We start from the raw sequence: 22377 nt of genomic DNA, 5'->3' as shown, positions 1-22377 counted from the left end.
GTTCATGTATTGCTCCACTCTTTTCTTCTGGAAATGTGCTAATAATGTATGGTGGCAGAGAAAACAAACAAGTTGTGCCATCTCTGTTCCTCCCAAAGCAGTTTAGCGCCAAATAACTTCAAATGACCATTTATGCATCGTATGATTTATGCATTGTATGAGGACCTCGCTTTGAATTTGCTGTGTTAAAATGACGGCCCCTAGCTGGCATGTTCAGCGCTCCCATTTGCTATAGCCGAAGCTGTTTTTGGAAGGGCTTAGAAATGTTTACTTAGCCACGCCTTTCTTCCACAGTACGTTCATCCTGGCAGCTGCCTTGGCCTCCACACACTCCCACAGGGTCACTGTTCCACACTTGTTTTCCTTTACTCTTTCTTTGTGCTTTTTTCAGGTCAAGTTGTTTTGTTTCAAGCAATGTTTCCCCAAGCAGCTGAAAACGCTGGCTTGTGCCTGGCTGAATGTAGCCCTATTAATCTTTTTTGCCCTCATCTGAGTATCCCTGCCTTTGACGACAGCGAGGGTAGCACTTTTATTCAACTATCCATGAGTCTTGGAAGAGATTACATCAGTGGAGGCTGCTGAGGGGAGGACGGCTCTTAATAATGGCTGGAACTGAGCCAATGGAATGGCATCAAACACATGGAAACCATGGAAACCATGGCTTATTTGATACCATTCCACTGATTCCGCTCCAGCCATAACCACAAGCCTGTTCTCCCCAATTAAGGTGCCACCAACATTTAAACATTTTTACATTTTAGTAATTTAGCAGACGCTCTTATCCAGAGCGACTTACAGTTAGTAAGTGCATACATTTTCATACTGGCCCCCCGTGGGAAACGAACCCACAATCCTGGCGTTGCAAGCGCCATGCTCTACCAACTGAGCTACACGGGACTAACCTCCTGTGGATTACGTGTGTTGTCGGAGGCTCTTGTTAGCGAGATGCTAGCTTGTCTCCTGATGGAGCTCTTGCCTGGTAGTCTAGTCAAACACAACCTCTCTAACCCTAACCCTCTGACTGTCAGCTCCACAGCTTTGGCTCAACATGCTGCTCTGACTTCACTAATGTGGTTTGTTTGCTCTGTTTTGATGTCTAGTGTCTCACACTTAATGTTGTGGCCGCGCCAAAGCGCACCTTTTCTGGAACTCTTGTTGCTAGCTGTCAAAATGCCGACACCGAAAGCGACGTCCAACTGATATTTTGCAATGATGTTCTTAGTTAGGCTGAAGGGCTATTTGATCACTGAATAAAAATACTTCAGCGCCATGTACCTATAAAAATATGAGCTAAATGTGATTGTATGAAAATATCCGAGGCAGGAATAGCCAGATGCACTTTCTAATGTCCTAGCCGTAGCCAACAAAAACATTTTGGATGGGGAGAGAACTAGGCAGTTCTACTACAGTGCCAACTTTGCATATTGCTCTCTTTCTTTCTCGCTCTCTCGCTCTCTTTCTTTCTTTCTCTCTTTCTTCTCTCACTCTTTCTCTCACTTTCTCCCTCTCTCTCTTTCTTTCTTTCTCCCTCCCTCTCTCTTTCTACCGCGCTCTTTCTCTCACTTTCTCCCTCTCTCTCTTTCTTTCTTTCTCCCTCCCTCTCTCTTTCTACCACTCTCACTTTTTTCTCTTTCTTTCTCTCTCTTCTTTCTCCCTCTTTCTCTCTCTCCCTATCTCTCTCTCTTTCTACTGCTCTCGCTTTTTTTCTCTTTCTCTCCTTTCTCCCTCCCTCTCTTTCTCTCGCTCTCTTTCTCTCGCTCTCTCTCCCTCTCTCCCTCTCTTTCTCTCTCTCCCTCTCTTTCTCTCTCTCCCTCTCTTTCTCTCTCTCCCTCTCTTTCTCTCTCTTCTCTCTTTCTCTCTCCTTCTCTCGTTCTCTCGCTCTCTCTCACTCGCTCTTTCTCTCTCTCTTTCTCTCTCCCTCTCTCTTTCTTCCTCTCTCTTTCTCCCTCTTTCTCTCTCCTCTTTCTCTCGCTCTCTCTCTCTCTTTCTCCCTCTCGCTCTCTCTGTCTTTCTCTCTCTCTCTGTCTTTCTCTCTTTCTTTCTCCTGCTCTCGCTTTCTCTTTCTACCTCTCTTTCTCTCTCTTCTTTCTCCCTCTTTCTCTCGCTCTTTCTCTGTCTATCTCTCTCTGTCTTTCTACCGCTCTCGCTTTTTTCTTTCTCTCTCTTTCTCTCTCCGTCTCGCTCGCTCTTTCTCTCTTTCTCTCGCTCTCTTTTTCTCCCTCTTTCTCCCTCTCTCTTCTCTCTTTCTCTTTCTCGCTCTTTCTCCCTCTCTTTCTCTCTCCCTCTATTTCTTTCTCCCTCTCTCGCCCTCTCTTTCTCTCTCCCTCCCTCTATTTCTTTCTCCCTCTCTTCTCTCTTCCTCTTTCTCTTTCTCTCTCCCTACTTCTCTCCTTCTCTCTTTCTCCTTCTTTCTCTCTCCCTCTCTCTTTATTCCTCTATTCTCTTTCTCTCTCTCTCCCTATTTCTCTTTCTCGCTCTTTCTCTCTTTCTCTCTCCTCTCTTTCTCTCTCCTCTCTTTCTCTCGCTCTCTTTCTTTCTCTCTTTCTCTTTCTTTCTCTCTCTGTCTTTCTCGCTCGCTCTCTTTCTCTCGCTCCCGCTTTCTCTGTCTCTGTCTTTCTCTCTCTCTGTCTTTCTCTCTCTCTCTGTCTTTCTCTCTCTCTCTGTCTTTCTCTCTCTTTCTCCCGCTCTCGCTTTCTCTTTCTACCTCTCTTTCTCTCTCTCTTCTTTCTCCCTCTTTCTCTCGCTCTTTCTCTGTCTCTCTCTCTGTCTTTCTACCACTCTCGCTTTTTTCTCTTTCTCTCTCTCCCTCTTTCTCTCCCTCTTTCTCTCCCTATTTCTCTCTTTCTCTCTTTCTGTCTTTCTACCGCTCTTGCTTTTCTCTCTCGCTCGCTCTCGCTCTCTTTCTCTTGCTCTTTCTCTCGCTCTCTTTCTCTCGCTCTCTTTCTCTCTCTCTCTCCCCCTCTCTCCCTCCCTCTCTTTCTCTCTCCCTCCCTCTCTTTCTCTCTCCCTCCCCCTCTCTCCCTCTTTCTCTCTCCCTCCCTCTCTTTCTCTCTCCCTCCCTCTCTTTCTCTCTCCCTCCCTCTCTTTCTCCCTCTCTTTCTCCCTCTCTTTCTCCCTCTCTTTCTCTTTCTCTCTCCTCTTTCTCTCGCTCTCTTTCTTTCTCTCGCTCTGTCTTTCTCGCTCTCTTTCGCCCTCTTTCTCTCTCCCTCCCTCTCTTTCTTTCTCCCTCTTTCTCTCTCTCTCCCTCCCTCTCTTTCTTTCTCCCTCTTTCTCTCTCCCTCCCTCTCTTACTTTCTCCCTCTCTTCTCTCTTTCTCTCGCTCTTTCTTTCTCACTCTCTCTCCCTCCCTCTCTTTCTCTCTCCCTCTCTTCTCTTTCTTTCTCCCTCTCTTCTCTTTCTTTCTCGATCTCTTTCTCTCTGCTCTCTTTCTCTCTTTCTCCCTCTTTCTCTCTCCCTCCCTCTCTCTCTCCCTCTCTTTCTTTCTCGATCTCTTTCTCTCTGCTCTTTCTCTCTTTCTCCCTCTTTCTCTCTCCCTCCCTCTCCCTCCCTCCCTCTCTTTCTCTCTCTCGCTCTCTTTCTCTCTCGCTCGCTCTCTTTCTCTCGCTTTCTCTCTCTCCCTCCCTCTCTTTCTCTCTCCCTCCCTCTCTTTCTTTCTCCCTCTCTCGCTCTCTTTCTCTCGCTCTCTTTCTCTCGCTCTCTCTCTTTCTCCCTCTTTCTCTCTCCCTCCCTCTCTTTCTCTCTCCCTCTCTTCTCTTTCTTTCTCGATCTCTTTCTCTCTGCTCTCTTTCTCTCTTTCTCCCTCTTTCTCTCTCCCTCCCTCTCTTTCTCTCTCCCTCCCTCTCTTTCTCTCTCCCTCTCTTCTCTTTCTTTCTCGATCTCTTTCTCTCTGCTCTTTCTCTCTTTCTCCCTCTTTCTCTCTCCCTCCCTCTCCCTCCCTCCCTCTCTTTCTCTCTCGCTCTCTTTCTCTCTCCCTCCCTCTCTTTCTTTCTCCCTCTCTCGCTCTCTTTCTCTCGCTCTCTTTCTCTCGCTCTCTCTCTTTCTCCCTCTTTCTCTCTCCCTCCCTCTCTTTCTCTCTCCCTCTCTTCTCTTTCTTTCTCGATCTCTTTCTCTCTGCTCTCTTTCTCTCTTTCTCCCTCTTTCTCTCTCCCTCCCTCTCTTTCTCTCTCCCTCCCTCTCTTTCTCTCTCCCTCTCTTCTCTTTCTTTCTCGATCTCTTTCTCTCTGCTCTTTCTCTCTTTCTCCCTCTTTCTCTCTCCCTCCCTCTCCCTCCCTCCCTCTCTTTCTCTCTCGCTCTCTTTCTCTCTCCCTCCCTCTCTTTCTTTCTCCCTCTCTCGCTCTCTTTCTCGCTCTCTTTCTCGCTCTCTTTCTCTCGCTCTCTTTCTCCTTCTCTTTCTCGCTCTCTCTCTTTCTCGCTCTCTCTTTCTCTCGCTCTCTCTCTTTCTCTCGCTCTCTCTTTCTTTCTCTCGTTCTCTCTCTTTCTCTCTCACTCTCTTTCTATTTATCTCTCTTTTTCTCCCTCTTTCTTTCTACCGCTCTCGCTTTTTTTTTCTCTTTCTTCTTTCTCTCTTGCTCTCTTTCTCTCTCGCTCGCTCGCTCTTTCACTCGCTCTCTTTCTTTCTCTTTCTCCCTCTTTCTTCTCTCTTTCTCCCTCCCTCTCTTCCTCTTTCTCTCTCTCCCTATTTCTCTCGCTTTCTCCCTCTTTCTTTCTACCGCTCTCGCTTTTTTCTCTCTCTTTCTCCCTCACTCTCTCTCCCTATTTCTCTTTCTCCCTCCCTCTCTCGCTCTCTCTCTTTCTCTCACTCTCTCTTTAGTAGTGCTGGGGGAGAGGCCATGCATGTGATTCTCTGGGCAGATTTGGCCCAGATTTTCTCATGACTTGAGTCGCTCTCACATGTGACTGGGGAGGGCCCGCTGAAACCCTGTGAAATGCGCTGTTGCCTCTGCTCACAGTGGGGACGGATGAGTGGAGCAAGAGAACGGAAGAAAGAGTGATAGTTAGAGGGTAGGGGGGTTCTTGCTTTTTGGGTTTAGACATTGTAGAGGAAGAGGTGCTTTCATCATCTACCCCCTATGGGCCCTGTGGTTCACCATGTACCCCCTATGGGCCCTGTGGTTCACCATGTACCCCCTATGGGCCCTGTGGTTCACCATGTACCCCCTATGGGCCCTGTGGTTCACCATGTACCCCCTATGGGCCCTGTGGTTCACCATGTACCCCCTATGGGCCCTGTGGTTCACCATGTACCCCCTATGGGCCCTGTGGTTCATCATCTACCCCCTATGGGCCCTGTGGTTCACCATGTACCCCCTATGGGCCCTGTGGTTCACCATGTACCCCCTATGGGCCCTGTGGTTCACCATGTACACCCTATGGGCCCTGTGGTTCATCATGTACTCCCTATGGGCCATGGGCCAACACCATTGTTTTCCCCCCTGTCAGCTTGCATCACCAGCGAGGATCCTGATGTGCACGAAGACAGCGGCTCCAAACATCATCTCTGAGAGAGGCCAGCTCATGACTGCAGCAGCCAGTATCTCATCCAATATAAATGAGGCAAAGTCATGGACAGTTCATGAACTATATCTACAGACTCCCATGCTAGCTACACTGCTGTACAAACAGTTGTCCAGCTCTAGCCTAAGAGTACTCTCACTGTAATATCCCAGGAACAGTGTCCTAGGGAGAAATGCCGGGGCTGGAAATGGCACCACCTTTAGTTTAGCATGGTGAGACTGTGACACTACCATACTTGGATGTCAAGATTGTAAACGGTGGATGAATGGACTGTCTTATAACTCATTTTGAGTTATATCAGGTTTACACAGTTTGAAAAAGAACATTTCCAGTCTGTCTGTCCAACAGCTGGCCAGAGGGTTGAAGAGTTAAGGTCGATGTCGGTCCAATAAGAAAACGGCAATAAAACCAAACGCCTTTGATATTCGCAGAACACGGCATGTGTTTTTACGAACTTTGTTCCACTTATGTGTCTGGTGAAAGTATTTATTAACTTGGGGAAATCACCTGTGTCTGCTAAGTTTCCACTCTACTCTGTTCTGAGGCAGCAGAGTGAATATGTAACACCTGCCTTGTTTGCAGGACAGATTGATAAGATCAGCTGTGTACTTTAACTCCTCTAGGACTAATACGCACGGCAGAGGAAGCTATAATACTTCTCATAAACCCAAAGTATATTTAAAGGCATGTTTTGTTTGTGAAATGGACACGAAAGTGGGACTACACTGTGTAACATTGAACAATGAAACCATGGAGTGTTATTAGAAATACATTGTTTTTGACCACTTTAGACCATGTTTGGCCCTCAAAAGTGCATCCAGCACAGGTTTCTTTGGTGGTTGTGTTTATATATGTCTAGAATGTTCCAGAGACCTTGAGATTGGCGTCTTTTAGCATTGGAGAAGTAACATCAGTTGAAAGAACTGATGATGTCATGGCTCATAGTTCTCAGTGGCTTGGGTTTATGTGTGTTCTATGTCATCAGGAGCCGCATTGAATGCTTTTCCAGCTAGGGAATGGCTACTTTTCCTTAGTTCCTCTCTTTGCAGCTGCCGTAGGGATGTCTTCAATTGTGTCCTATACCTGCCTTTGACACGTGCATTGGGATTGGCCAAGCCTCGGTTCAAAAAGGGAGAGCGAGATTAAGCCCACCCCTCCTCTCCTAAAAGCAGTATTCATCCTTCCTCATCCTCCCCCCCTTTCTTCCCCCTTCCTCCTCCTCCCTGGAGGCCTTGCTCCACTTCCAGCGCGTTGACTAGTGGGACATTAATGGAGTATTTGCTCGTTGGGGCACTGTGCACAGTCGCACTGACACACTGGGGGGGAAGAGAGCCCTGGTGGGGGGGGGTGAGAGGATGTGTGCAAGGATAGGAACACCTCAACTCTCACCAACCAACCAAGCCTTTTCAGCTCAGTGTTGATTTATGCTGCAGAAGTGAAGCATTTTTTTTTCTCTGGAAAATAAAGTTGTTGGATTTGGAAATGTTTTTTTGTTTGTTTTTTTCCCCCTGAAAGTAGTCTGGTTTGTGATGAGGATCTGGTGTAAGAATGGGAGGCACCAGCAGTCCTATTGGCCTGGTTTGTGGGTTGATAAGTGTTGAGGGCTCCGGGAGAGGTTAGTGGGGCTTCCCCCGCTCAGAGAGGGAAGGTGGGGAGATGGTGGGGTCCTGACCTCCCCCATACACCCCCACCACAGTGGGGGCCGAGCGCTCTGAATAACTCTGGGTGGGAGGAATTTCTCTGCATTCCAGCTACATTCCATAGCCAAGTAGTGGGCACTGAACTAAACAACGCGGGCACACAACACTCCCACCTGCCTTCATCAACCACTATAGTGGTATGACACAAACAAACTGATTGTGTAGATGCTTTTTTTATATTAAATTGTTTAAGTTGATCAGACATTACATTTACATTTTAGTAATTTAGCAGACGCTCTTATCCAGAGCGACTTACAGTTAGTGAGTGCATACATTTTCATACTGGCCCCCCCGTGGGAAACGAACCCACAACCCTGGCGTTGCAAGCGCCATGCTCTACCAACTGAGCTACAGGGGACTAGACATATAGCAGGCGAGACCATGTCATGTTGCCTCTACTAGCACTAGGGCTAAATTCAGCACTAGGCCTAAATTCAGAAGTTGGCTGCACTAAAATGAAGGTTTCAGATTACCTGCAAAAAAACAACAATCTATATTCAGACTACATGTCCTGTTTTGGAAGGGATCTGTTAAGATTCATTTGAATGAGAAGACTCAAGTAGAATGCCATTAGAGGTCAATAACATTTGATGGTAATTGAGGAAGACTGGTTTGAACGTGTTTTTAAACCTGTCTTCCTCCATAGGCCAAAATGACAAAGTGGAGAATGTGAATCCCTGATGCATTAAGTCAGTCAGCAGCCTACATCGTATGTGATCATTAGACATTATTATTATGAACTAGATTTCAAAGTCAAGGCATCTCAGCTTTAGTCCAACGTTTGAACTCCGCTACCAAAATGTTGGTAAACAAACTAAATTGCTATTAAATGCGTAGACCTTTTTATTTATTTATTTTATTTAACCAGGTAAGCCAGTTGAGAACAAGTTCTCATTTACAACTGCGACCTGGCCAAGATAAAGCAAAGCAGTGCGATAAAAACAACAACACAGAGTTACATATGGGGTAAAAAAAACATAAGGTCATAAAATACAACATAAAATATATATACAGTGTGTGCAAATGTAGCAAGTTATGGAGGTAAGGCAATAAATAGGCTATAGTGCAAAATAATTACAATTAGTATTAACACTGGAACGCTAGATGTGCAAGAGATTATGTGCAAATAGAGATACTGGGGTGCAAAAGAGCAAAATAAATAACAATATAGGGATGAGGTAGTTGGGTGGGCTAATTTCAGATGGGCTGTGTACAGGTGCAGTGATCGGTAAGGTGCTCTGACAACTGATGCTTAAAGTTATTGAGGGAGATAAGAGTCTCCAGCTTCAGAGATTTTTGCAATTCGTTCCAGTCATTGGCAGCAGAGAACTGGAAGGAATGGCGGCAAAGGAGGTGTTGGCTTTGGGAATGACCAGTGAGATATACCTGCTGGAGCGCAGACTACGGGTGGGTGCTGCTATGGTGACCAATGAGCTAAGATAAGGCGGGGATTTGCCTAGCAGTGATTTATAGATGGCATGGAGCCAGTGGGTTTGACGACGAACATGTAGTGAGGACCAGCCAACAAGAGCGTACAGGTCACAGTGGTGGGTAGTGTATGGGGCTTTGGAGACAAAACGGATGGCACTGTGATAGACTACATCCAATTTGCTGAGTAGAGTGTTGGAGGCTATTTTGTAAATGACATCGCCGAAGTCAAGGATCGGGAGGATAGTCAGTTTTACGAGGGCATGTTTGGCAGCATGAGTGAAGGAGGCTTTGTTGCGAAATAGGAAGCCGATTCTAGATTTAACTTTGCCATTGCTCAAACGTAATTGGGCATAAACTCTCAACTGTGAATTGAACATGTTTTGTTGTCCAATGAGGCGACACTGAAGTTTTCCCTCTAGGGATCCTCTATAGCCCTAAACTATTGCCCAGAAATGACCTTATTGGACAGAAAGGGGCACACCTCCCTGAAATGACCTTATTGGACAGAAAGGGGCACACCTCCCTGTGTTGCATCACATTCGTCATGAACTCTGCTTTTACCTCTTACACTGTGACTCAGTTAGCCTCCCAATCAGGGATTTGGACCTGAACCTCTTCAGAACCAAACAGCAGGTTGAAGAGGGACAAGGTGAGAGTCTGTGCAGATGTCCTGCCACACAGGTCCGGTGTAGCTCAGTTGGTAGAGCATGGCGCTTGCAACGCCAGGGTTGTGGGTTCGATTCTCACGGGGGACCAGTACGAAAATGTATGCACTCACTACTGTAAGTCGCTCTTGATAAGAGCGTCTGCTAAATTACTCAAATGTAAACTGTAATGTCCAACAGACTCTCTGCTCCAACCTCTCTATGGTTTGGGTCTTCATAAGTGGTGGCTGTTTGTTACGTCTTTAGAAAAGAAAAATCAACAATAGTATCTCTACCCAATGACACCACCACTGTCTGTGAAAAAAAGAAAGAAAAGCTCACAGGCAGAGAAACCTGATTTCCTGTCTTTGCGTTGGGCTCCTATTGAGGCCCTCAATCATATTTCCTCTTCCTTTCTTACCAACCCGTTATCTGAATTGACAGCGGTGGCGGTGGATGGTTTCAAACAGTCAACTTGCGAAATGCATATTTTCTAAATCTTGCGAAACGTCCCAGGTCATGCTGTTGTTTTTTTCCCCTCGCCTGCCCACAGGATCTGAAACCGAAGTGGGGAACTTCTCTTGGTGGACCAGTTTCGGTCTGTCCGACACACGTGGCAGGATATCTCCTCGGACTCTCATTTCTCCTCTCTGACCTAAGCTGCTGGTTTGTTTGCTGAGAGGAAGTTAACGCCGAAGACGCAGACCTTCAACACAACTTTTGAAGTGTCCCTTCAGCTCACCAAGTGTCCCTTCTCATGTTCGTCTAGGTCAGACGGGCCGTTTTGCTTGTTGGAATGAATAAGATTGATAGGGCTTAATTTTTCCCTCCATTTTCTTTTCAATCAATATGTCAACGAGGTTGTTCCCTGGCCCTCTTGTTTCCCTAGAGAAAGGGGGGCTTGTGATGGATACCCCCATTCCCTCCCACACCGTCCCAGGCAGCTCTAGATGGAGGGGAATATCTGTCGGCACTGGGCAGGCTACCTGATGCTGAAGCTAACATTCAGTGTAGGGCCGGGATGATACCAGTATTGCCATACTCGTTAGTATCGTGGCAAGGGAACAAAACATGAAGGGGATTCAACTTCTTTAGAAAAACATCCCTAATGTTGGAAAAGAACATCATTATGTTTGCATCCAGATTCACATTATTTATTTTCCAATCTATAGCACGCAATATTTTACGTTCAGCAGGTTTTTAAAGGACCAAAGAGTGGAGTCTGCTTCATGTTTTCATTTTTGCCATGGAAATAATATTGCGATACTAGTATTGTCACAGCACTAATTCAGTCAGCAGAATTCCATTTTATTTCCACTTAAAACGCCTCTGTCAGGTTGCTTAGTCTCATGACTTGGCGAGTTGTTGTGGGGATTGCCCTTTTCAGTTCTGTTTCTGCCATCTAACCAGTTCACTTCTGTTGGTTCCTAATAGTAGAAATATTGTCAACATTTATTGGTCTCTCCAGGAGATTTCTCCCAGGATCAGTTGACCATTGGTTGCTCTCTAAGGGGTCTCTCAGTGGGTCTGTGGAGTTAGATCCCCCACCTCATGGTCATGATGCAAGGGGTCTCTCAGTGGGTCTGTGGAGTTAGATCCCCCACCTCATGGTCATGATGCAAGGGGTCTCTCAGTGGGTCTGTGGAGTTAGATCCCCCACCTCATGGTCATGATGCAAGGGGTCTCTCAGTGGGTCTGTGGAGTTAGATCCCCCACCTCATGGTCATGATGCAAGGGGGTCTCTCAGTGGGTCTGTGGAGTTAGATCCCCACCTCATGGTCATGATGCAAGGGGGTCTCTCAGTGGGTCTGTGGAGTTAGATCCCCCACCTCATGGTCATGATGCAAGGGGGTCTCTCAGTGGGTCTGTGGAGTTAGATCCCCACCTCATGGTCATGATGCAAGGGGTCTCTCAGTGGGTCTGTGGAGTTAGATCCCCCACCTCATGGTCATGATGCAAGGGGGTCTCTCAGTGGGTCTGTGGAGTTAGATCCCCACCTCATGGTCATGATGCAAGGGGTCTCTCAGTGGGTCTGTGGAGTTAGATCCCCCACCTCATGGTCATGATGCAAGGGGTCTCTCAGTGGGTCTGTGGAGTTAGATCCCCACCTCATGGTCATGATGCAAGGGGTCTCTCAGTGGGTCTGTGGAGTTAGATCCCCACCTCATGGTCATGATGCAAGGGGGTCTCTCAGTGGGTCTGTGGAGTTAGATCCCCCACCTCATGGTCATGATGCAAGGGGTCTCTCAGTGGGTCTGTGGAGTTAGATCCCCCACCTCATGGTCATGATGCAAGGGGGTCTCTCAGTGGGTCTGTGGAGTTAGATCCCCCACCTCATGGTCATGATGCAAGGGGTCTCTCAGTGGGTCTGTGGAGTTAGATCCCCCACCTCATGGTCATGATGCAAGGGGTCTCTCAGTGGGTCTGTGGAGTTAGATCCCCCACCTCATGGTCATGATGCAAGGGGTCTCTCAGTGGGTCTGTGGAGTTAGATCCCCCACCTCATGGTCATGATGCAAGGGGTCTCTCAGTGGGTCTGTGGAGTTAGATTCCCCACCTCATGGTCATGATGCAAGTCAGCTGTAATAAGGCTGCAGTGAAGCTCCCCTCTTCCCCTCTACTAAAGTCACTGGGGGGCTGAGCCATAGAGTTACAGAGGCATGCTTAGGACATAGATATGGTCCTCACAGCATTAGTTATGGTTATTAATGTCAGCATTAGATTCCACTCAATATTTAGAGGTGCTGAATCTCATTGTGTCATTGATTTAATTTATGGTTACGCAGAATCTGATCTTTGTCGGCCTCCCTTTCCATATGTTAGTCAGAGCAGTTGACCTTTTTGTTGCGTTGGTTAGTCATGTGGATATGTTTCTTTCCCTTTTTTAAGTGTAACTGTTTATTTTGTCAGGCGAAATTCAATTGCTGCCTTTTTGTTTTGCCTGAAAGGTTTTGAAGTTGTTTACGGTTGTTGTTGAGTCTGCTCAGCCTTGTTTTGACCAGAAACACCAGGCTCCATCTGTCATTATCCACTGTTGGGCAGTCGTGGCTCCTCTGTCCCCTCTAGCAGAGGCAGGGAGTGTGTGAACCGGTAACCTGAGTTTTTGGGAGCGTTGAGGCCCATGAGAAAGGGTGTGTGTGCCCAGCGAGCTTGGCCCTGTGTGTGTTTGACGCAGGCTCTGCTTACGTGGAGGTTTGAAATGGACTCCCAGCCTGCTGGCCCTTCCAAGTCCCACCTGCACAGCCCCACAATGCCCTTTTGTTCCCTGCCCACGGCCTTGTGGGATAGCTGTTATTTAAGAGGGGACAGCAACAACACCGACTCTTTTATTCAGAGGAAAGATGGTAAACTCCTCTTATCTGGTTTCATTGTCAGTGGGGACTGAATAGACAACCCCGGTCTCTGCTAGTGGGGACTGAATAGACAGCCCCGGTCTCTGCTAGTGGGGACTGAATAGACAACCCCGGTCTCTGCTAGTGGGGACTGACTAGACAACCCCGGTCTCTGCTAGTGGGGACTGACTAGACAGCCCCGGTCTCTGCTAGTGGGGACTGAATAGACAGCCCCGGTCTCTGCTAGTTGGGACTGAATAGACAACCCCGGTCTCTGCTAGTGGGGACTGAATAGACAGCCCCGGTCTCTGCTAGTGGGGACTGAATAGACAGCCCCAGTCTCTGCTAGTGGGGACTGAATAGACAGCCCCGGTCTCTGCTAGTGGGGACTGAATAGACAGCCCCGGTCTCTGCTAGTGGGGACTGAATAGACAGCCCCGGTCTCTGCTAGTGGGGACTGAATAGACAGCCCCGGTCTCTGCTAGTGGGGACTGAATAGACAGCCCGGTCTCTGCTAGTGGGGACTGAATAGACAGCCCCGGTCTCTGCTAGTGGGGACTGAATAGACAGCCCCGGTCTCTGCTAGTGGGGACTGAATAGACAACCCCGGTCTCTGCTAGTGGGGACTGAATAGACAACCCCGGTCTCTGCTAGTGGGGACTGAATAGACAGCCCCGGTCTCTGCTAGTGGGGACTGAATAGACAGCCCCGGTCTCTGCTAGTGGGGACTGAATAGACAGCCCCGGTCTCTGCTAGTGGGGACTGAATAGACAGCCCCGGTCTCTGCTAGTTGGGACTGAATAGACAACCCCGGTCTCTGCTAGTGGGGACTGAATAGACAACCCCGGTCTCTGCTAGTGGGGACTGACTAGACAGCCCCTCCAGTTGTTCTTAACTGATTTCCACACTATGCGCTTTTGCACACAAGGCTATTTTGGAAGGCTTGAGATCTGTGAAAATGAAGGAGTTGAGCTAATTTGACTTCTCTTTTCATTTGCTGGCTTGACACAAAATGGCGTGTATCTAGGAACTATGGTGCCCAAATTCGTATGTTTCTTCTCCTTAGTTAAGCTGAAGGCACTTACGCTATGCTTAATGATCACTTATACAGTACAAGGACATTTTGGAGACATGCACTGCGATCATTTTCAAAGAGCATGCCGCAGAACAGCATTGCTATCAAAGTTGTTCACAGACAGTGTAAACTTTAAGGAAAATCTACTGAAAAGGTTTGAGCAGGTGTATGTAACAACATTTTAAAGTTAATTCTCAGAAGATAACTTGTTTTGAGAGTAGTCCTAATGAACAACTAGCCCTCCCACTAGCCCATAGGAAGCACACTAGCCCATAGGAAGCACACTAGCCCATAGGAAGCACACTAGCCCATAGGAAGCACACTAGCCCATAGGAAGCACACTAGACCTCCCGCTAGCCCATAGGAAGCACACTAGCCCATAGGAAGCACACTAGCCCATAGGAAGCACACTAGCCCATAGGAAGCACACTAGCCCATAGGAAGCACACTAGCCCATAGGAAGCACACTAGACCTCCCGCTAGCCCATAGGAAGCACACTAGACCTCCCGCTAGCCCATAGGAAGCACACTAGACCTCCCGCTAGCCCATAGGAAGCAGACTAGCCCTCCCACTAGCCCGTAGGAAGGACACTAGCCCGTAGGAAGCACACTAGCCCATAGGAAGCACACTAGCCCTCCCACTAGCCCATAGGAAGCACACTAGCCCGTAGGAAGCACACTAGACCTCCCACTAGCCCGTAGGAAGCACACTAGCCCATAGGAAGCACACTAGCCCATAGGAAGCACACTAGCCCATAGGAAGCACACTAGCCCTCCCACTAGCCCATAGGAAGCACACTAGACCTCCCACTAGCCCATAGGAAGCACACTAGACCTCCCACTAGCCCATAGGAAGCACACTAGACCTCCCACTAGCCCATAGGAAGCACACTAGCCCTCCCACTAGCCCATAGGAAGCACACTAGCCCGTAGGAAGCACACTAGACCTCCCACTAGCCCATAGGAAGCACACTAGACCTCCCACTAGCCCATAGGAAGCACACTAGCCCTCCCACTAGCCCATAGGAAGCACACTAGACCTCCCACTAGCCCATAGGAAGCACACTAGCCCTCCCACTAGCCCATAGGAAGCACACTAGACCTCCCGCTAGCCCGTAGGGAGCACACTAGCCCGTAGGAAGCACACTAGCCCGTAGGAAGAACACTAGCCTGTAGGAAGCACACTAGCCCATAGGAAGCACACTAGCACTCCCACTAGCCCATAGGAAGCACACTAGCCTGTAGGAAGCACACTAGCACTCCCACTAGCCCATAGGAAGCACACCAGCCCTCCCACTAGCCCATAGGAAGCACACCAGCCCTCCCACTAGCCCATAGGAAGCACACCAGCCCTCCCACTAGCCCATAGGAAGCACACTAGACCTCCCACTAGCCCATAGGAAGAACACTAGACCTCCCACTAGCCCATAGGAAGCACACTAGACCTCCCACTAGCCCATAGGAAGCACACTAGCCCTCCCACTAGCCCATAGGAAGCACACCAGCCCTCCCACTAGCCCATAGGAAGCACACTAGCCCTCCCACTAGCCCATAGGAAGCACACTAGACCTCCCACTACATTTTTACATCACTAGCCCGTAGGAAGCACACTAGCCCTCCCACTAGCCCGTAGGAAGCACACCAGCCCTCCCACTAGCCCATAGGAAGCACACTAGACCTCCCACTAGCCCATAGGAAGCACACCAGCCCTCCCACTAGCCCATAGGAAGCACACTAGACCTCCCACTAGCCCATAGGAAGCACACTAGACCTCCCACTAGCCCATAGGAAGCACACTAGCCCTCCCACTAGCCCATAGGAAGCACACTAGACCTCCCACTAGCCCATAGGAAGCACACTAGACCTCCCACTAGCCCATAGGAAGCACACTAGACCTCCCACTAGCCCATAGGAAGCACACTAGACCTCCCACTAGCCCGTAGGAAGCACACTAGACCTCCCACTAGCCCATAGGAAGCACACTAGACCTCCCACTAGCCCATAGGAAGCACACTAGCCCTCCCACTAGCCCATAGGAAGCACACTAGCCCTCCCACTAGCCCATAGGAAGCACACTAGACCTCCCACTAGCCCATAGGAAGCACACCAGCCCTCCCACTAGCCCATAGGAAGCACACTAGACCTCCCGCTAGCCCGTAGGGAGCACACTAGACCTCCCACTAGCCCATAGGAAGCACACTAGCCCTCCCACTAGCCCGTAGGAAGCACACTAGACCTCCCGCTAGCCCGTAGGGAGCACACTAGACCTCCCACTAGCCCATAGGAAGCACACCAGCCCTCCCACTAGCCCATAGGAAGCACACTAGCCCTCCCACTAGCCCATAGGAAGCACACCAGCCCTCCCACTAGCCCATAGGAAGCACACTAGCCCATAGGAAGCACACTAGCCCTCCCACTAGCCCATAGGAAGCACACCCCCACAATTACAAAGCATCAACCCCACATAAACGTTAGCCCTGTAATGTTGACTTAAACCCCAGTCCACTTCCTAGTTGCTACATCTTCCGCTTCAGAGACTCTTCAGTTCTCAGAACAGGAAGACTCCTCTCTTCCTGTTCCCCGAACCAACCAACCACTTGTTATTGTCGAACCGACAGCGTTCGTTAGCTGCAGCAAGTCGAGTCCCCTATTCGATCGACCAACGGAAAAGGCCTGAAGGGGGGTATAAGCATTGATCACAGCACAATTAAAGATGGCTGGTTACCGCAGCTGGTCCTGGCCTGCGTGTGACTCCCAACGGACATGTGGGGGAGAAGCTGGACCCGCTGGGTGAGTTCTTTTCAGGCCCTTATATAGGGAATAGGGTGCCATTTCGGACGCAGTGAGGTCTGGTAAACAACTGTATCCAGTGGTGGGATCTTTCCTCTCAGAGCAAAGGCTGATATAATTGTTTTAAGGAGAGCTTTACCCTCCGACTTTAATCTTCTGACTGACGACCATAAGGTCTCAGACACCCCAATAGCATTTGCTGGCCGAGAGTACCTAGCCCAACTGAACGTAATTTGTGAACAGAGTGCGCACCGATTTTTGTAGAATCTGGTGAAAAATGTTGACAGTCAGACATCTACAATGGGTGGTCCCTAAAACACAGCGCGCTAAATGATTGGCAGACGAATGCTAGATCCACATCTGATGCAATGTGTGCGATCCTTAAGATATGTTTTGTGGGAGACTTTGAAGTTCAGTTCAGCTCCCGGTTGTGTTCGATTGATGTTTAAGCTAGTTGTGGTATTTTTTTTTGTCTGAAGATTATTGATATTGTAGTCTTCAGATCTTCCCAAATTGGAGGTCTTGAATGGTAACCGAAGTCCTTTTGTTTGTTCAAGGACTTTGTAGTTCTATGGACTTTATAGTCCTGTTTTCTATGACTCATATCAAACTGAGAATATACCTTTTTGAATTGTAAGATTTGTGAAAATGGTTCATGAACTCTATCCTTTGATAAGAGCAAGCTTCACACACGGTTGACTGGTGACCAGCCCACACCTCCAAGTCCAGCCAATGGAAAAAGACTCCAAGGTTGTGAAGCGATGAACTGACCTGACCAGAGGGGTTTGTAGGCAAACAATTTTTTTTTTTTTTTTAAAGGCAAAGTGTTTGGGAGCTGAAAGGGGAGGCAGCATTGGGAGTGCAGTGAACAAGGCTGTCAGTTCCAATTCGTATGATGTACTGTAAATCTAACAGGCTCAGAGTGCTGCGTCTCCTTATCATAACATCCTCTCGTGTGAGGCGGAATATTTGTTCTGAAGCACTCTGACCCGACAGCCTTAAACACAGACGGGCCAGGGGTGGGAGGAGGATTTGTTTGCTCTGGGGTTGTATGGGTGGTATACATAAGTTAACATAATACTAGTGGAGCCCCAGAGTTCACAAGACCCATGTTTAAATGCTGTTCATATGTCCTATGAATGAAATAATGTGCAGATTGTCAATATATGAAGTGTAAATAATATGGTTGTGTTTGTATGATTTTAAATGCTGTTCAAATGTCCTATGAATGAAATTAAAATGCCATGTGCCTTTATCGCCTACAATACAGTCCTCAAATGTGAATTTCCATTAAATATGGAGAAAAACATAATGGTGACGTATTCCAATCTGCTTTAATTTGCATGCTGAGAATGTGGTAACATTAGGTCAAACTTAAATATAAAATTGTCTAAATGTTCTTGAAATGTTCTGAGGACCTCCAAGACAAGGTAAAATATATATTGCGTGAACATCAATGGAATATTATGTTAAACCTAAAACAAATACAGTGGGGGAAAAAAGTATTTAGTCAGCCACCAATTGTGCAAGTTTTCCCACTTAAAAAGATGAGAGAGGCCTGTAATTTTCATCATAGGTACACGTCAACTATGACAGACAAAATGAGAAAAAGAAATCCAGAAAATCACATTGTAGGATTTTTTATGAAATTATTTGCAAATTATGGTGGAAAATAAGTATTTGGTCAATAACAAAAGTTTCTCAATACTTTGTTATATACCCTTTGTTGGCAATGACACAGGTCAAACGTTTTCTGTAAGTCTTCACAAGGTTTTCACACACTGTTGCTGGTATTTTGGCCCATTCCTCCATGCAGATCTCCTCTAGAGCAGTGATGTTTTGGGACTGTCGCTGGGCAACACAGACTTTCAACTCCCTCCAAAGATTTTCTATGGGGTTGAGATCTGGAGACTGGCTAGGCCACTCCAGGACCTTGAAATGCTTCTACGTAAGCCACTCCTTCGTTGCCCGGCGGTATGTTTGGGATCATTGTCATGCTGAAAGACCCAGCCACGTTTCATCTTCAATGCCCTTGCTGATGGAAGGAGGTTTTCACTCAAAATCTCACGATACATGGCCCCATTCATTCTTTCCTTTACACGGATCAGTCGTCTGGTCCCTTTGCAGAAAAAACAGCCCCAAAGCATGATGTTTCCACCCCCATGCTTCACAGTAGGTATGGTGTTCTTTGGATGCAACTCAGCATTCTTTGTCCTCCAAACACGACGAGTTGAGTTTTTACCAAAAAGTTATATTTTGGTTTCATCTGACCATATGACATTCTCCCAATCCTCTTCTGGATCATCCAAATGCACTCTAGCAAACTTCAGACGGGCCTGGACATGTACTGGCTTAAGCAGGGGGACACGTCTGGCACTGCAGGATTTGAGTCCCTGGCGGCGTAGAGTGTTACTGATGGTAGGCTTTGTTACTTTGGTCCCAGCTCTCTGCAGGTCATTCACTAGGTCCCCCCGTGTGGTTCTGGGATTTTTGCTCACCGTTCTTGTGATCATTTTGACCCCACGGGGTGAGATCTTGCGTGGAGCCCCAGATCAAGGGAGATTATCAGTGGTCTTGTATGTCTTCCATTTCCTAATAATTGCTCCCACAGTTGATTTCTTTAAACCAAGCTGCTTACCTATTCCAGATTCAGTCTTCCCAGCCTGGTGCAGGTCTACAATTTTGTTTCTGGTGTCCTTTGACAGCTCTTTGGTCTTGGCCATAGTGGAGTTTGGAGCGTGACTGTTTGAGGTTGTGGACAGGTGTCTTTTATACTGATAACAAGTTCAAACAGGTGCCATTAATACAGGTAACGAGTGGAGGACAGAGGAGCCTCTTAAAGAAGTTGTTACAGGTCTGTGAGAGCCAGAAATCTTGCTTGTTTGTAGGTGACCAAATACTTATTTTCCACCATAATTTGCAAATAAATTCATTAAAAATCCTACAATGTGATTTTCAGGATATTCTTTTCTCAATTTGTCTGTCATAGTTGACGTGTACCTATGATGAAAATTACAGGCCTCTCTCATCTTTGTAAGTGGGAGAACTTGCACAATTGGTGGCTGACTAAATTATTTTTTCCCCCACTGTATGCTATGAACGTCATAAAAACAAACGTATTTAATTCTTACGACATTGCCTGAATGTCATCACAACTGAGCATATATTGTGTTTTGGGAACCTATCTCTCTTAATGTACTCAGTGTTCCCACAACCTAATTACATATTCCGGGAATCTTTAAAGAACTCAGAAAAAGGCTGTTCTGTCAACATTCTTGCAACATCAAAGGAATGTTTTGTGCACCCTGATACAAACATTATCTGAATGTCAGCAAAACTGGACATTTTCTGTGTTTTGGGAACATACAGTATCTCTTGTCATTTCCCCACAATGTTACAATAACCTAATGAAACATTCTGGGAGCCTTTTAAAGAACAGATGAAGTGTGTTCTGGGAATGTTCTTAGAACATCAGGTGAATGTTTTTTGCACCCTAAAAGAAACGTTGTAGAATCATCCGCACAACTGGACAGTTTTTGTATTTTTGGGAACATATCTTTTATCATGTCCCCACAAGGTTCTCACCAGACTGCTCCCACAACCTAATGAAACATCCTGGGAACCTTTAAATGTATTATAGGAACATTCTTGCAATATCAGGCAAATGTTTTAAACAAACGTTCTATAATCACCAGGAATGGAACGTTTATGTGTTATGAGAACATTCGCCGCGACCTAACAAAGGTTCTGGGAACTTTCACAGAACCAATTTGGGATTGCTGGGAAAACATTACTGGTACATTTGTTATTACATTACCTGGAAACCTAGTGGCTGGTGGACCAAAAAGGTTTTCAGGCCCTGTACACGGGGTACCAGTACCAAGTCGAGGTGCAGGGGTACAAGATAATTGAGGTAGATATGTACATATACTGAACAAACATATAAACGCAACATGCAACAATTTCTAAGATTTTACTGAGTTAAAGTTCATATAAGGAAATCAGTCAATTTAAATAAATAAATAAATTAGGCCCTAACCTATGGATTTCACGAGTGGGCAGGAGTGCAGTCAGGGGTGGGCCTTGAAGGGCATAGGACCACCCACTGGGGAGCCAGGCCCAGCCAATCAGAATGAGTTTTTCCCCACAAAAGGGCTTTATTACAGACAGATTGACTTCTCAGCACCCCCCCTAGACGATCCCACAGGTGAAGAAGCCGGATGTGGAGGTCCTGTGGTTGTGAGGCCGGTTGGACATACTGCCAAATTCTCCAAAATGATGTTGGAGGCAGCTTATGGTAGAGAATTGAACATTAAATTATCTGGCAACAGCTCTGGTGGACATTCCTGCAGTCAGCATGTCAATTGCAAGTTCCCTCAACTTGAGACATCTGTGGCATTGTGGTGTGACAAAACTGCACATTTTTAAAGTGGTCTTTTATTGTCCCCAGCACAAGGTGCACCTGTGTAATGAACATAGCAGTGGCCATATTGTCTAACTCTGCGGTTTCTCTTTAGTCGCGACATGGAGAGTAAGGACACCCTGCGTGGTCTGCAGAAGATGGAGGACCGGCCCGAGGAGCGGATGATCCGGGAGAAGCTCAAGGCCACCTGCATGCCCACCTGGAAGCACGAGTGGCTGGAGAGACGTAGCAGGAGGGGCCCGGTGGTGAGCTGCTGCAGCCTGACACACACATGCACACACTGAGAGACAAACGCACACACTGCTATGTACTGTATAAACATGTACGTTCACAAACACACACACACACACAACTATCACAGATCACCACACGTGTGTGCTTCGCTTACTGTGCCACACCTAACATTATAGATCCAAGCAACTCTTAAATATTCACTATGTTGATGCTTTGAAATAAGGTTTGTTTTTATGACTGAAATCTGGCAGATGAAGGGAATTGGACATTTCCAACCCTGGGCATTGCACCATTGCGTTGCACCATTGCGTTGCACCCAGTCTTTCACAGCAGACACAGATGCTGACTTCTAAATGGACCTCTAGCCCCTGACCTCTAGCCCCTGACCTCTAGCCCCTGACCTCTAGCCCCTGACCTCTAGCCCCTGACCTCTAGCCCCTGACCTCTAGTCCCTGACCTCTAGCCCCTGACCTCTAGCCCCTGACCTCTAGTCTAGGCACTCTTCTGAGAGGATTGGATAGATATATGTATTATGGTAATATAGCTACATCATGCCTTCCGATTGGCTGCATGGAAATGTCAATGCTTCCACCTTTCCAATTCTCTTAGCTCTACAGGCCCATGTTCAGTTGACGAACGTTGCCGATAGAAATGCCATGGATAGAGCCGACATGATTCCTTGTTCTACATGTCGGAGAAGCATGTTTGTTTTACATAACACAAGTCTATCTGAACGTTCCAAAACGTTGTGCCCTGCTGAACGCGCCCCAGGAGTGGCTTGGGAGTAGGGTCTAGTGGTGGATTTGACATTCAGCCACTGTAAAGGGACTCCACTGTAATTTGGCCTAACCCCAACCACATATTAACCCTCACTCCCCCTCTGTCCCTCCCTCCCCCTCTGTCCCTCCTTCCCTCCTTCCCTCCCTCCCCCTCTGTCCCTCCTTCCCTCCCCCTCTGTTTCTCCTTCTCCCCCTTCCTTCCCTCCCTCCCTCTCCCTCCCTCCCTCCCCCTCTGTCCCTCCTTCCCTCCCTCCCCCTCCTTCCCTCCCCTCTGTCCCTCCTTCCCTCACTCCCTCCCCCTCTGTCCCTCCTTCCTCCCCTCTGTCTCTCCTTCCCTCCCTCCCTCCCCCCTCTGTCCCTCCCTCCCTCCCCCTCTGTCCCTCCTTCCTCCCCTCTGTCTTTCTTCCTCCTCCCTCCCCCTCCTTCCCTCCCTCCCTCCCCCTCTGTCCCTCCTT

The 22377-nt window shown here is 47.7% G+C and overlaps 1 protein-coding gene across 3 annotated transcripts in view; it reads left to right on the top strand.

The window, feature by feature from the left end:
- map3k1 (mitogen-activated protein kinase kinase kinase 1, E3 ubiquitin protein ligase) overlaps window positions 1-22377 on the top strand; it is a 54289-nt gene that overhangs the window by 9539 nt on the left and 22373 nt on the right. For 2 of the 3 annotated variants that reach the window (XM_041897423.2, XM_041897421.2), the window contains exon 2: window positions 21004-21154. In XM_041897423.2, the coding sequence (XP_041753357.2) occupies window positions 21004-21154 (151 nt within the window). Of the gene's footprint in view, window positions 1-16301; window positions 16487-21003; window positions 21155-22377 lie in introns of those variants that run through there. The other variant, XM_041897424.2, reaches the window with a different exon arrangement.

The sequence above is a fragment of the Coregonus clupeaformis genome, chromosome 15 (assembly GCF_020615455.1).
Source record: "Coregonus clupeaformis isolate EN_2021a chromosome 15, ASM2061545v1, whole genome shotgun sequence".
Taxonomy (NCBI): Eukaryota; Metazoa; Chordata; class Actinopteri; order Salmoniformes; family Salmonidae; genus Coregonus; species Coregonus clupeaformis.
The sequence above is the reverse complement of the archived record's forward strand: the minus strand, read 5'-3'. Positions and strand labels throughout refer to the sequence as shown.